This window comes from Cydia pomonella, chromosome 11 (genome assembly GCF_033807575.1).
Source record: "Cydia pomonella isolate Wapato2018A chromosome 11, ilCydPomo1, whole genome shotgun sequence".
NCBI lineage: Eukaryota > Metazoa > Arthropoda > Insecta > Lepidoptera > Tortricidae > Cydia > Cydia pomonella.
The window spans coordinates 16,849,966-16,866,403 of NC_084713.1; the positions used below are offsets into that span (position 1 = coordinate 16,849,966).

General features: G+C 38.3%; 1 protein-coding gene across 4 annotated transcripts; it reads right to left on the reverse strand.

Annotated features, from left to right (window-relative positions):
* Window positions 1-7,011: 7,011 nt before the first annotated feature.
* Window positions 7,012-12,406, reverse strand: LOC133523007 (uncharacterized). Of its 4 annotated transcripts, none has more exons than XM_061858508.1 (2): window positions 12,077-12,406; window positions 7,012-7,538 (listed from the first exon to the last, which is right to left on the reverse strand). In XM_061858508.1, the coding sequence occupies exons 1-2, from the start codon at window positions 12,272-12,274 to the stop codon at window positions 7,287-7,289; spliced, it is 450 nt and encodes a 149-aa protein (XP_061714492.1). In that variant the 5' UTR covers window positions 12,275-12,406; the 3' UTR covers window positions 7,012-7,286. The 4 variants fall into 4 exon arrangements, with proteins under 4 accessions (XP_061714492.1, XP_061714491.1, XP_061714490.1 ...); XM_061858507.1 differs by having other exon boundaries at window positions 7,012-7,580; XM_061858506.1 differs by having other exon boundaries at window positions 7,014-7,538; window positions 7,979-12,406.
* Window positions 12,407-16,438: the final 4,032 nt, after the last annotated feature.

Below are 16,438 nucleotides of genomic sequence, written 5' to 3' on the forward strand. Positions count from 1 at the left end.
GCGGCCGGCGAAACGAGGGAAGTGCCATGAGGGGTGCCCGTTCCTTTCCTGTTTCTTTCCTTGTTTATTCCTACACCTTTTTCTTTAACTTAACTTAAATCCCTTGTCCAAAAATTGCATCGTAAATTTAAGAACCCGAACCGCCTGGACCGCTACCTGAGGCTGGAGCAGCTGCGGCAACACTTCTGGAAGCGCTGGTCGGCCGAGTTCGTGTCCCTGCAGCAGCAGCGCTACAAGTGGCGCGAGAGGCAGCGCGATCTACGGCTGGGAGAACTCGTACTCATCAAGGAGGAAGGCTTGCCGCCGTTGCTATGGCGCATGGGCAGAGTCGTCAAACTATATAACGGAAAGGATGGCGTGCCACGCGTTGCAGACATCAATACCGCTAGAGGGATAGTCAAGCGAGCGCTCAATCGAATGTGCCCGCTGCCTGTACAACAGAGAGAGTCCTGAAAGATGGATCTTTCAGCGCCCCGGAGTATGTTAGCGCTGTGGCAACACCGCTAGTTTTTCTACAACCAATGATTGATGGAGATGCGGCTCCAATCTGCCAACATAGACGACAGAACGGCGGCCAACCAGAGAGCGCGATGCCAGCGCCGAAGTTTCGCATATGAGACGCATCGACGTGCACCGACTCTCGACATCGACTCTCTTGCATCTTAACCACTGAACTGAACGCGCGTGTCCTAGACAAAGAACCTGTAGTAACGTCTTGTAATACACCATTAAAGTAATGGTACTTCTTTAAACACTTGTCTTTTATTTAAATAGCGTAATAACGCGCTAACAGCATGTTTTTGTTAACTTTAATGTAAAACAATCATTTGTTGTACAATATAATTATCTAAAAAGCAAAGATGTATAAATAATCAGTAATACGAGTAATATGCATTACCGGATATAGTTTTAATATTCTGAAAAAAAAAATACTAGCCGATTTTATTACAACCATTATTGTTACTTAAAAGTCAAGTAATTTACTTAGTAAGTATAAAAACAATATTTGTACGCCAATCATGGCAAAACAAGGATCGGTCAAAACCAAAAATGTAACACCCAACGATATACGCTTGTTTGACTCAAATAAACATTCATTCAAACATGCATTCATTCATTCATTCAATATTTGATCTAGATAGACCTTTAGACATACATCTTGATAGAATAAATATGCAATATTAATAATTAAAAGCAGTATTTATTGTAATTTACGAAAACAGGACTTAATCGCGTATAGTTGAGATTTGAAACTACCTCCGACGTTTAGAGGAAACAGATGTTGGTTATCTCCTTGCTCGCGGAAAAACTAACAAAGTGCGAGTAGTTAAAAAATCTCGGGTAGCAAAAAATGTTGATGTCAACTTTAGACAGTCTTCTCTGGGTCCATGGGGACAACGCCGTCCTCGAAACGTTAGAGATTTTATTATTTCACACTTTTATTTAGCTTCACCGCGTATCTTCTTTGTATAAATCTACATATATATATATATATATATATATATATATATATATGTGCTTCAAATCTTGTAACTCAAATTTGAACCACTTCCGTACTTGATAGACATACAAAAAAGAGAAAGTGCAGTCGGCAGTAAAAGTGTGTGTCAAAAATATTTTTGACGGTTACTTGTTAAAACTTAACTATACGCGATTAAGTAAGTAGCTATAAATGACATATATATTTTTATACTATGTCGGTGGCAAACAAGCATACGGCCCGCCTGATGGTAAGCAGTATCCGTAGCCTATGTACGCCTGCAACTCCAGAGGAGTTACATGCGCGTTGCCGACCCTAACCCCCTCCCAACCCTCGTTGTGTATATGTAGTAGGTACGTATAAATATCTTATCTTTACCTTTAATATTCAAAATAATTACCAATACCTACAATTAATGGTTTTAGTAGATTGTCGCGCCTTAATTTTAATGTTTCAACATTATTATAATAACGTTAATTGTTTCAGTACCATAAATTTGTAATTTATACTTAGTATGAAAATTTATTTATTATGAAAGGTTTAATAGCGATCTCTTGAATGGGTTATAGTCGAATAATACAATCAGAAACTAGATTTATCAGTTTAATATATAGAAGGTTCAGACTCGAGTTATCCTCTAGCGTATAATTTTCATATTTTATTAAAATATTTTGCATAAATAAGGAAAGATATTCCTGATAAAAGAATTTCGGTGAAGTTTACTACAACGTTTATGCAGAAGGTATTTATAGAAATAATTCGCCCCGAATTTCAAAAATAATTACGTAGCCAAGCGTAGCTGTAGCTGCTAAGGACCTGTCATATTGTTAAGTTAATTGATTCCATTGTGTTACGAAAATTTTACCATGTAAATTGTATTGCATTGTATTCATTTTTCTTAATTTATAGACACGTAAGTTTACAGCAAAGGCCAACACACTTTCACACAATGGAATCAATTAATTTAAGACTATACACATATTGAACTATATACATATTGTTGCAATTCACCCAATACTCAGCTATTAAGTGACACTTAAAAAAAATTGCTATCATATAACGCTATTCATGTTATTAAAGTAGTTTGCTGAAATAAAATAAACGATCGTTACATTGCTTCATTTACATATGATTTAGTAGGTAATACAACATAATTTTATACAGATTAGAATAAATAACTAAGTAAAGTTAAGATAATTTTTAAGTTGTTGTGACATTGTTACTACTTTTTACTGAGTTTTAAGGTTCAAATTCAAGTAGAGTACAAGTACTAGACTTTTTTTTATAAAAGTACCGATAATGATGATACTTATTTACCTACAAGTCAACGTACGACTTTACCTGTACAAGGCTTGCTGATTAAATGCTCTATATAGTCAAATGAAATGTGTTTGTAATCAATTAAGATTCCGAGCAAAAGGATCAAACCTTATTGAATTAAAGTCCCCAATGCAATGAAAGCCCTTACAACGAAAATAAAGCAATTACAAAGTGAAAAGACGTATTCCCAAGCTACAAGATTACCGTATTCGAAATTGAGTCAAAAACATAAGGTACCTGTTGGAATAATCCTATTTCTAAAAGTAATTAGGCAAGCCCATCGGAAACCTTATTACGTGTAGTAAGACGACACTCTGAAGCTTTGGAAACAAAAGCAATACTCCCGAATATTTGGGTCGCGAAGTACCTAGTGTAAAACTGGGTTAGTAGCCGTCGTCAGTTTTGAGCATGTTTTTTGAGATAATTATCTAGTAAATATAACTATTACAAAAGTACACAAATAAAAGAAGTACTCAAATATTTTGCCTTTTATTTCATTCGGGTGCAAATATATGTTATAATTGGATGTGTTCATGAAAGCCTTTCGGCCGACCGCACGGCATTGGATTTTAGGAATGATTTTTAGATTTTAAGATTTTTATTATTGTATGTATGTTAGTTTGTAAGGTATGTATATATGAGCCTTAGTTGCCTCAAAATAAATTATATTTAATTTAATTTAATTGGAACCTCGGAAAGTGCTCCAAGAATGTTATTGTAGTCCTAGCTAAAAGACAGTCAATAATTTTGAAATAGTTTTGTATTGTAAACCTAGTTACTGATTAGTAATCAGTATTTGGTACAGTAAAGTCGTGAATATGTCCGGGCGTTAGTATATTCGTGCGTGCGTGAATTAATAACAAGCACTGATAGATTACGGGTTGAATTATTTTATGGGGGAAAATAAAAGCCGTACTTTTTTCATAAAAGATGAAAGTTGGTTCATTAGGGCCTATACTAAACTAACTACAATTACAGTTTGTGGTTGTATCAAATTGCTATAAAATCAAACACGCTGTAAAAATAAGGAGGTTGGTTTGGGTATAGACTATAATATCTACATGAATATTCACGGCCGATTTTTGCCATATGTGTTACTCATCTGGCAAATATCAGCCGTTTTATATTATTTATTCGGCATCAAATATTACAGGCTCGATCTTGGCCCGCTCTTCTCTACCTACCTACTCTAGGAAGACACTCATATCTAAAATAACTAAGACTCAAAAGAGAAATATTATCCTTTTTGCATACAATATTTGAATTCGTCACAATCGTGCTGAAAGATAAATTTTACTTATGTACGTAGGTAGAATTGTACTTTGTATATATAAGAACTTCAAAAGAATGACAATATGAGAACAACGAGGGGAAAAGCGACACGTGCCGTTCCTCTCCCGTTCCGTGAAATTCTAACATATTTTCGATAGCAAGTCTCTCAATATCGGAAAAGGACGCTTAGCATGCACGCACGTGTTTAGCTTTATCATAGAAAAATAAGTTAGCATAGAGTGCTGTGCGGAGTGCGAGTGGTATAAGCGTTTTGGTGAGAAAACTGATGTAGGTATGGACCTACATCAGTTTTCTCACCAAAACGCTCACTATTTTCGTAGTAGACACTTAGCGTCAATCTTTACAATAGACATCGCGACGAACGAAAAGTTTAATGCTCAACAATTTTTAGCTAATATTATAGCCGGATTAACCGGAACTCTCTTTTCAACCCCTTCTGCTTGTAATATTAGTAGTAAATTGTTACACTAATTGTCAGTCGCGACTCTCGTGACACTCTTGATTAGTGTTAAGTAACGGTACTGATAATTCCTCTACTTGACGCTAGATGTCGACTACGAAAATAATAAGGGCCGTTTTGGTAAGAAAAATAATGTATGAAGTGAACGCTTTTATGCTTACTTATTTCTTTATGGGTTTGTTAAAAGCCTACGAGGATAATAATCAGAGAAAAAATGAAAACAAAACACTTATTTTTTTTATCTCTTTGTATGAACCTTATAGAACGCTTTTCTGACGTAACAAGAATAAATATGTATAAATGTATTTTAGTAGGTATTAATAGCCATTATGAGAATTTTACACAAATTTATTTCAGTAAAATAACTCCATTTAAGGTGGAGTGGCGTGGTGATGCCCATGAATACCTTTATTTGGGCCAAATAGTCATTTTCCAGGCGCAACAAGAAAAAGAGATTGACAGACGGACCAAGAACGCATGGAAGAGCTATTTACTGGTCCATGAAACGCCTCATGTCGGGAGATCTACCTGTGTCACTCAAACGTAGGCTCATGGACATACTTTCAGTCCTCACTTACGGCGTCGTTGGTCGTTGACAGAAGCTAAGAAGTCGGCCAGCGTTAGTGCCAGAGAGCTATGGAGTGCAGCATATAAGGTGTTGAACTAAGGGAACGCATCCGGAACACCACGTTGCGCTCTAAAACTCAGATTATAGATGTATTTCGAAAAGCGGTCACGTTAAAGTGGGGCTGAACTGGTCATGTCTGCCGCATGCCGAATGACTTGTGGGGCAACTACGCAGTGGGTGCCGAACGCCACTTAAGAGGGAAGAATACGACGTGATCGACCATTCTTAAGGAGAAAACGTTTTTCCACTTCTAAATATTTTCCATTTTCCATTATTTTTTAGTATGTTATTGAAAAAATTAAATATAGGTTTATAGGTTTTCGTTTTTTTTTTCAAAATTTGCAATACATTTTTAGGCTTCCATACCCGAAGGGCCAAACGGGACCCTATTACTGAGACTCCGCTATCTGTCTGTCCGTCCGTCCGTCCGTATGTCACCAGGCTGTATCTCAGTTGAAATTTCTAGTGATTATGTATTTCTGTTGTCGCTATAACAACAAATACTAAAAATAAAATAAAATAAATATTTAAGGGGGCTCCCATACAAAAAAGTAATTTTTAGATAATGGTACGGAACCCTTCGTGCGCGAGTCCGACTCGCACTTGGCCAGTTTTTTTTAAAGGGAAACCTATAAACCTAGAATATATTATGCTGAAGCGATCGACATCAAAATCAAAGTGATTTGTTAAGATTTAGTTAGTGGAAAACGTTTTCTTCCGAAATGGAAAAAAATAATAAGGAAAAATAGCTTTGCGACCCTAGCGAAATGACGGTATTTTTTCTATGAAATTCCATTTCGGGAGAAAACGGTTTCCACTAACTAAATCTTAACAAATCACTTTGATTTTGATGTCGATCGCTTCAGCATAATATATTCTAGGTTTATTATAGGTTTCGCTTTAAAAAAAACTGGCCAAGTGCGAGTCTGACTCGCGCACGAGGGGTTCCGTACCATTATCTAAAAATTACTTTTTTTTATGGGAGCCCCCTTAAATATTTATTTTATTTTATTTTTAGTATTTGTTGTTATAGCGACAACAGTTTAATACATTCTAGGTTTATAGGTTTCGCTGTTTTGAAAAAAATATTTGTTTAAAACAAAAGGAAAACCTATAAACCAAGTTTTTCATTGTGTCAATAAAATACTAAAAAATTATGGAGAATGGAAAATATTTAGAATTGGAAAAACATTTCACATTATACTTCCCTCTTGACTTCCCCCTTACTGCATATAATAAAACATATCTGTTTACATATTTGAACTTTAATAGTGGTACGAGTAGATAGAGTTAAATAACGTAAGGGTTAAATGCACATATTTTTACTTACGTTTCTATTACTACAATTTAAAATAATTAATATATATATATATATAGAAGTTATGTCTTTAAACCATGCTAGTCGGTCTATACTATACTAGGTTCAAGATAAAGGTAATTAACATAATTTACAAGAACGGACTGAAGTATCCCTTCGATACCATTATCGGTATCTACAAATTAATCGACGACGAGCCTTTGTAGATATGGTTTCATTTTAACACGTACGTAAACATTAAAATTACGGTATCTAAATTTAGATCAAATTGTGCAGCGTATAGGGTTGTTAAACGTAATAAACGTTACAAAACTGCCTCTATATTAATGACTAGCGGTTGTCTTGAGTGGTTGGTTAGAAAATAACATTAGAATTAAGTCCGTAATCTGTATATTTTTTGGTTTGGCAATATTGTCGATCATCTTTTTTCGTTTTTATTTGATTATTTACTAAGTACTGTTGCGTCTAGTGCCTAATTCGTGTAGTATGTTGAATCTAGGATATCTAGACTGCTGAATAAAACTATAGCGGACTGTAAACACTAATTTAATTACTGGTAATTACAGAGGTAGTTATAATTATTTTTGGCGCGACGCGATATGTGTGCGTTCCGCGAGCCGTAAGTTCGATTCTGGCCGTCCCCCCGCGGACCGGCCCCGGTCCCCGTCGCGGGCTAACCGGTCCGGTGACGTGACGGTGGACGTCATCGCTGTTGCTGTGGAGTTAATTCGATGCGGCGGCGGGCTTGTCGCCAACATATACTCCCGGCGTTGAAGAGCTTGGGTCTTCAAGATCTTGTATGGGTAGAGGACAAATTGTATTGAAGGCCCGACGAATGACTCCCTTTTTCGTCCTTATGTCGGCTACTCTTGCGACGCCATCTCTGCCAGGCAGCACTTGAACGATGCGGCCGAGGAGCCACATAAGCGGCGGTAAGTTCTTGTCCTTGATTACCACCATGGTTCCGACGTCGAGGTAGCCCCTTGAGCTCTGCCATTTGGTTCTCTGTTGCAGGCCAGTAACGTACTCGTTGGAGAACCTGTTCCAGAAGTGCTGTTTCAGAAACTCGATGCGCTGGTACCTTTGGAGTGAGGTAATCTTTTGATCAGTGAGCTGAGGGTAAGGCAAAGACGTGAGAGGCCTTCCAATCAAGAAATGAGCTGGACTCAAAAAGGTTAGATCAGATGGATCATTAGAAAGTGGCGTAAGAGGACGTGAGTTTAAAATCGCTTCGATCTTTACTAAACATGTAGCCAATAACTCATAGGTGAGGTGTGTAAGACCTAGGGTTCGTCGCAGGTGGTACTTTACCGACTTCACCGCAGACTCCCAGATTCCTCCGAAGTGAGGTGTGTATGCTGGGATGAAAGAGAAATTAATTTGCGCGTCGGCCATGTCTGCCGCAAAGTCTTGTTTTAAGAGATTTGAGAGCTCATTGAAGCTACCAACAAAGGTCGTGCCATTATCTGAGAATATTACCTTTGGTTTGCCACGACGACCAATAAATCGGTTAAGAGCTGCCATAAAAGCCTCCTTGGTTAAATCCGAAACAAGCTCCAAATGAAGTGCCTTGGATGCTAAACACACAAATATGCAAATGTAGGCCTTGATGAGCCTACACCCCCTACCTTTGCGGTCAGCTATAAGAATTGGACCGGCGTAATCGGTGCCTGTTTCGAGGAACGGATATTCAAGGTGCAACCTTTCTTTCGGCAAGTTACCCATTACTGGTTGCACTGTTTCACCTTTCAACCGAACACATTTGAGACAAGTATGGACAACCTGTTTTGCCAAGTTCCTTCCTCCGAGCGGCCAGTAGTTAAGTTTTATAGTCGCTAGAAGTAATTGAGGAGGCGCGTGAAGTAGACGTAAGTGGAACATTTTAAAAAGCAGCCTTGCGAGATGATGCTTACTACAGAGGACTATAGGATGCTTTGTGCTATAGTCATAGAATGAGTTGATGAGTCGACCCCCGACTCTAATAAGCCCTGAATCAATAAATGGTGACAGCGAACTAAGCCGGCTTTTCTTTGGCAATGGTTTCCCTGTTTTAAGAAGTTCGTACTCGTTAGGAAAAGAGTCTTGTTGGGACCTACGAAGAAGTAGAACTGAAGCCGATTCTAGCTCAGCTAATGTAAGACCACCGGTTTTCTTAGTATTTTCCTTTTTACAATTGTGGATGAATCTAAGTATATACGCTATTATCCGTTGCAATTTTGAATAAGATGATTTGTTTTTAATTAAATGTTCTATTGGCTTACAAGAGTTATCAAAAGCGGGACATGCGACTAATGATTTTGCCGGTAACATCTCTGGCAGTGAAGACTGATTACTAGACCTTGGGGCGGTCGGCCAGTAGGCCATGTCCTGCTTCAAGAAGGATGGTCCAGACCACCACAAGGAAGAGTTCATTATGAGGTCGGCACTTAAACCTCGAGATACTAGATCTGCAGGATTCTCCTTTGAAGGCACGTAGCGCCAACAAGCGGCTTTGGAACTTTCCTGGATCTCTGATATCCGGTTTTTTACAAAAGGACGCAATGAACAAGGAGATGATGATAACCAACCCATGACTATCATAGAGTCACACCAAAATACGCAATGGTCTGGGTTCCGGGTAAGTGACTCAAGAACCTTTGTGCATAATCTTGCGCCTAATAAGGCCCCGCAAAGCTCAAGACGAGGAATAGTTGTGGCCTTAATAGGCGCGACCTTGCTTTTTGATGCCAGTAGGCGAACACTCACTGAGCCATCCCCGGCCACGGAGCGGACGTACAGGCAAGCTCCGTATGCTTTCTCCGACGCATCAGTGAAGACGTGGAAATCAACAACCGTAGGTGTATTGCACAAGACCCAGCGAGGTATCTGGACTTTATTTAGATAAGGCAGAGATTTCACAAAGTCTTCCCAGGATGTAAGTATGTCTCCTGTAAGCGGATCATCCCAAGAACACTGGTTTACCCAAAGTTTCTGCATTAGTATTTTCGCCTGCACTATACAAGGCGTTACTAATCCTAGAGGGTCAAAGATTTGGGCTATGACTGAAAGAATGTGCCTTTTTGTGACTACTTTTGGTAACGAGATGTCTATGCGAAACGTAAGACTGTCTTGAGCGCATCTCCAATTAAGACCCAATGTTTTAGACAGCTCGTTTTCGCTCAGATCCACACATTCTTTCAGGCATGGGTTCTCACCGACGGCTTTAAGAATCTCTTCATTATTAGACTGCCATTTACGCAAGTGAAATTGGGCATTTTTCAGCGTGGTTGTTACATTACGACACAGTGCCACAGTATCATCTATTGAATGAGAGCCAGATAGGAAGTCGTCTACATAAAAGTCCCTGGCGATCGCTTCCTGTGTTTCCTTGTCACTGGACTCCTGTGATAGCTGTAAGAGGCACCGCGTGCTCAGAAACGGCGCTGATGACGTCCCATAAGTCACGGTATTAAGAGAATAGATTTTAAGCGGCTTAGAAGGGTCTGCCCTCCATAAGATCAACTGAAGTTGACGTTGTTCATCGTCCACAAGAATTTGCCGATACATTTTCTCGATGTCAGCTGACACCACATATTTATGTTGACGAAACCGCAGTAAGATGGAAAATAAGTCGTCCTGAACCCTGGGTCCTGTTAACTGGATGTCGTTAAATGATTTTCCTGATGTAGTGGCAGCTGAAGCATCAAACACGACACGAAGCTTGGTAGTCGTGCTAGACTCTCTTAACACGGCGTGGTGAGGCAAATAATATGACGGTAATGAACTGTAAGGCAAAGTTTCACTCATGTGACCCAAAACCTCGTATTCCTCCATGAATTTTACATAGCGCTCCTTTAATAAGGAGTCCCTATCTAACCTGCGTTCGAGCGATAAAAACCTTCGCTTGGCCATCCCGTAGGAGTCTCCTAAGGTATCGGGAGATTCCTTCAGAGGAACGGTCACCACAAAACGTCCGTCTTTATCTCTCTTAGTAGTTTTGTTAAAGAGTTCTTCACACGCGTTTTCGTCCGGTGTGAAGTCATGTTTCGGGGATATGGTATCAAGTTCCCAAAATTTTGTAAGAGTCGTGTCCGTTTGTTTGTCAGTCAGGAACAAGCAAACTGGTTTGACAGAGGTAGGTTGATTTATGGCGCCTACTAAGAGCCAACCTAGCTTTGTCTCAACGAGGAAGGGATCATTTTTGCCTAAGATAATGCGATTGGTGCCGAGAACGCTCCAAAATATTTTAGCCCCAAGAAGGATCTCAATATCAGCGGGTTCGGTGTATGAAGGATCGGCAAGACAAATTCCCGAAGGTATGGGTACGTCCGTTGCGTCAATGTATGTGTGAGGTATTGGTGACGTAATGTCGGACAATACGTTGCACTCTATGTCAGTGCTATAAGCCCCATCATAAGACTCCAATTTAAGAGAGCACGATTGGGTGATATTTGATTCATGCTTTTCAAGCATGGACACTGTAGTTTTGACATTTTTAATTGGCAGGTTCAGCCTCTCAGATAAGTCCCGAGTTATGTAATTAGATGTACTGCCATTATCTAATAAGACCCTAACACTGTGCAATTTCCCTTGACCATCGCGCACTTTGACTAAGGCTGTTGAAAGCAAAACATGCTCGGCCACGTTAACATTGTGGGCATTCGCGGAAAAAGCTATGTGTTCTGACGCGGTCTTAGGTTCCGTATGGACGTGAAGAAGTGTGTTATGCTTGGTCTTGCAGTACTTGCAGTGGCTAAGTTTGCACTTACTCTCGTTATGACCGGGACGTAAGCAATTTAAGCACACGTTAAATTCCTTTGCCTTGAGTACGCGTTGTTCTACTGGCAAAGCCCTGAAACTTTCGCAATTGAAGACGTAATGAGCTTTATTACATAAAGGGCAAGTTACGTTATATGTTTTAGGCTTATTAACGTTACTTGCTGAAGCCAGAAGGCTTTTTGGTTTATTGTTGACAGACGTGTCCGTCCTAACCCTGTTGTGCTTGGCTTCTTCTAAAGTTTCCAAAAGATTGCACCTATTGGTAAGAAACGTTATGAAATCGCTAAGTGCCGGAGGGTTTGTCAACTGATTCCTATGTTCCTCCCATTCCCTACTTGTAACTCCGTCTAATTTGGCTGCCATGATGTGGATTATTAATGTATCCCAATGCTCTACGGGCTGGTCTAAAGTTGCTAAGGCATTTAAATTCTTTTTAGTGTTGTCAACAATCTGTCGCAAGGCTACACTTGACTCTTTATGCACCTGTTCAATATTGAAAAGTGCCTGGACATGATTGTTGACAAGCAACTGTTTGTTGTCGTATCGTTCACAAAGGAGTTTCCAAGCGGCATCGTAGTTATCCCCCTTAAAGTCCAAGCTTCTAATCACCAAGGCCGCGCTTCCATGAAGAGAGGCGCGTAGGTAGTGAAACTTGTTAATGTTGTCGATACTTGTCTCAGAATGAATTAAGGAAACATAAATGTCTTTAAACTCCAGCCAATTCTGATAACCACCGCTGAAGTGCGGTAAATTAATTTTTGGCAACCTTACATTGTTGTGCTTATAAGACACCACTGTTGGGCATTCATTGGAGCCTACCTCGGATTGAACCTCCTTGGCGCGTTGGCTGCGGTGCCTGTCCACCAGCTCCCGAGCGGCGGCAATCTCTTTGTAGTAAGACCGCTCGAACAGCTCGCGTGCAGTATATTGCTCGGTAGGATCCTCAGCTAGCATCTCCAATTCGCTCTGGTAAGAATCAAAAGAGTCGTACGAATCATCAAGTTTTTTAATACGCATGTCTAATTCCACTAACTGCGAATCACTGAGTTGTTCACAAGTTTTCGCAGTATTAAAATAAGCAATAAACTGTGTAAGCTTAGCTTTAATTGAAGCGCGCTTCTTTATTAATTCTTTGCATCTATCCTCGGCAGACATTACTCGTATGCAGTTATAAGAATTAAATGAAGCAATCTGCTAATTATTATAAGCGCTAAGCACTATGCAAAACCCTGACGAAAAATAAATAGCAATAATTTTCAATTTAATTTTAAGGTGATAGTTTAAAACCCTGATGTTATTTTATTAGCAAGGCTAAAATAACAATGTAACTTTTGCCCGTGCAATTTTTGCAGGCGCTGATACTTTTTTAATGTCCGACACGATTTGTGCTATTGCTAAAAAATTTGATCAGACACTTAACTTTTACCATACAATAATTATTGTTTAGGTATACCCACCTATTGACTATGAAAATAGGTACGGAATATTTTGTGGAATGTTCAATGATTTAGCAATATGAATGTTAACTATGATAATAATCTTATAATGAAATGGATTCGTAATCAAATTGTATTACTGTTATGTTGATTTAACTTACGGCCAAATCCAAATGTAATGTACGTTATCTTATTGTTTACTGTATGTTATTTAAGACTTTACTGTAATTACGTGTACCTATTTACGAATAAAATGAGTGATTGTAAACAATAAGATTTCGTTGAATATGTATATGATTTTAAGATTGTATAAATTATTATGTTTATTTATATATTTGTATGTATATTATAAATTATCTATGAATGTAACTCAATTTAACTGTAATTGGTTTTGTTACTTATGTATGAAATGACAATTAATGAAATAATAAAAATGTTATTTATGTTGTAATGTTATTGAGATCGAAGCAAAGTTAAGCAACACAATTACGCTACGGTTAAAGTTCCCGTAAGCAATGTTATTTTGAAAATGATCTTGTGATTATTATGATTGTGAAATAAGAGTTTAAATTAAAACAACCGAGTTTAATTAGGTAATAGGAATTGGAAAGACCTCACAGTTATGCTCTCCTGATTATTGTCCAGTAGATTGCGGGCTCCTGTTCCTATTGCACTTCGGTTTCACTTTAGATTATTTTGTGCACTAGGACCGTAATTGATTGCTTCTTGGCTCGTGGGGAGTTCGCTTGGTGTCCTTCGCGATACCTAAGTCCGTCGTTGGTGCGTTAGGTTTGCCGTTGCTTGACGATTTTATTTTCTAGCATAAGCGGCTAGCCAGAAGACACTGAAGGTGGACGGATGGTGATGCTAATGAATGAAGAACTGCGCTCTCGTGGTCGGCCGACTTCCAAAAAAATCTTCGTAACTTCGTAATTAACAGGGTCGCTTCTCTTCTTCGGCGAGTTTAGGACCATATGTTGCGTCTAGTGCCTAATTCGTGTAGTATGTTGAATCTAGGATATCTAGACTGCTGAATAAAACTATAGCGGACTGTAAACACTAATTTAATTACTGGTAATTACAGAGGTAGTTATAATTATTTTTGGCGCGACGCGATATGTGTGCGTTCCGCGAGCCGTAAGTTCGATTCTGGCCGTCCCCCCGCGGACCGGCCCCGGTCCCCGTCGCGGGCTAACCGGTCCGGTGACGTGACGGTGGACGTCATCGCTGTTGCTGTGGAGTTAATTCGATGCGGCGGCGGGCTTGTCGCCAACAAGTACATTATTAAAAACTCTTGCTTATTACCAACCTGATAACTCTGAGCACATTCTAGGGATTTGATATCGATAAAAAAATGTCTATATAATATATAATAATACATGTGCTCATTGAGAATTCTCGAAATAGTTTTGATAAAGAAATCCTTTCAGGCATATTTTACAAAATAAATAAGGTTTGTCCCGAAATGGTTTATGTACCTAATGGTATTTTTAATGACTTAAGGTAAATTTCACTTTTTATGTACAGTTAAGGAATTTAATCTCAGTACCATTTCGTACCTTGTCACAGTGACAATAGCATGAGGTCCCAAACAATTTTCATATAGATTGTCACTGTGATAAGGTACAAGATGTTTCTGAAATTAAATTATTTGACTCTACACATATCTTATACCTTTAAACGCGCAATTCTTGTATATTGTTTCTAGCGACTTTCATATTAATTGTCACTGTGATAAGGTTCTAAATGGTACGGAAATTAAATTCTTTGACTGTACGTTTAGCAAGAAATGAAGATGGAGTAATGTTTAAGAAATTTTAAATAACGATATAAAATGATTAGAATAAAACATTATTTCGTGCCAATATGGAAATACTGCCTGGTTTAAAAATAAAATAAATTCTGCCAAAAAACACCCTTTTAGAATTTAAGAAGCAGTATACAAAGCGATCTTGTATAAATATATTTATTTTGTAGAACATTTAGATTTTGACAGTAACATCGATATATTTATACGGGGAAGAAACCTATCACTATTTAGCAGAGATCTATAGCACAGTTAAACTAAGAAAGTGTATACTAGAAATTTATTCAGTGTTTACATGAGAACTGTTATTGACCGACTGACATACATAAAAGTAAACAAACAATTCATAGAACCGTTGCTACACAAATACAAATTTGACAGGGTTCCGTCTACTGCCAGTACTGTGGCCCCTTAAAATAGGCGTAACCAGATTCTACAAATATCACATTAACATAATATTTCAATACGCCCCCTTAATGTGCATATTCAAAATAAACGGTAACACAAATAAAACATATAAAAACAAAACAAAGTGATATCAAAGAACGACTATAAAAAAATTAACAATTAACAAGCAATGCCCAAACCGCGCATGTACACATAGTGCTTTTCTCTAGGCAGAGCCTTCGTTAATATGTCGGCGAGCATTGAGTCGGTCGGTAAGTACTTTAACTCAATACTCTTATTGTCCTTTAATACACTTCGTACAAAGTGGTACCTTATGTCAATGTGTTTACTCCGAGAATGAAACATTGGATCGTTCGCAAGGCAAATCGCCCCCTGATTATCTACATGTAAAGATAATGGTGCAAACTTACGTAACCCAACTTCAGTAAGTAAGCTGTTCAAGTAGATAGCTTCCTTCATTGATGAGGCTAGACTTAATTACTCTGATTGACAGCTTGAGGTGCTGACACATTTCTGCTTCTGCGACTTCCACGACACACATCCACCTCCTAACATGAAAACATAACCGGAATAAGAACGCCTATCTATCAAACATCCTCCCCAATCAGCATCCGAGTAACCATGCAAAGATTTACCTGTCTTTTTGTAAACAAGTCCATATTGTTTTGTATGCTTTAGGTATCGCAGCACACGCTTTGCAGCATTCCAACATTCCTCATTAGGGCAATCCAAGAATTGACTCAATACAGCCACGGTATTCGTAATATCAGGTCTTGTTCCCGTAGAGAGATACATCAGTGAACCTATAATCTCACGATATGGGTACTATTCACTGTCACTGCACTTATTTACAGATTTTTCAATCTTTTGCTTAACTTCCATAGGCGTAGATATTGGTTTACTTTTATCCATATTAAATTTGATTAATAAATCATCAGTGTATTTTTCTTGTGACAATTTCATGCTTTTGTCACATCTGTCAAACTCTATGCCTAACATATATTTCACAATGCCATAATCTTTCAATTCAAACTTAGTGGCCAGTTCCTTTTTGAAATCTTCGATGCATTCACCTCTTTGCGAAGCGACGAGAATGTCATCCACGTAAGCTAATACAAAGAGTTTAGTTTGCGAATCTATATTTTTAAAATAAAGACACGGCTCATACTATGGGGAAGAAACCTATTACTATTTAGCAGAGATCTATAGCACAGTTAAACTAACAAAGTGTATACTAGAAATTTATTCAGTGTTTACATGAGAACTGTTATTGACCGACTGACTTACTTAAAAGTAAACAAACAATTCATAGAACCGTTGCTACACAAATACAAATTTGACAGGGTTCCGTCTACTGCCAGTACTGTGGCCCCTTAAAATAGGCGTAACCAGATTCTACAAATATCACATTAACATAATATTTCAATAATTTAAATGTCGATAAAATATTTTGCTACGTCACTTTAGTATAAGTGCAGCACAAAACTGTATATACACAGTTTGTCCGTGGTCTCAAAGTCTCAGGTTAAA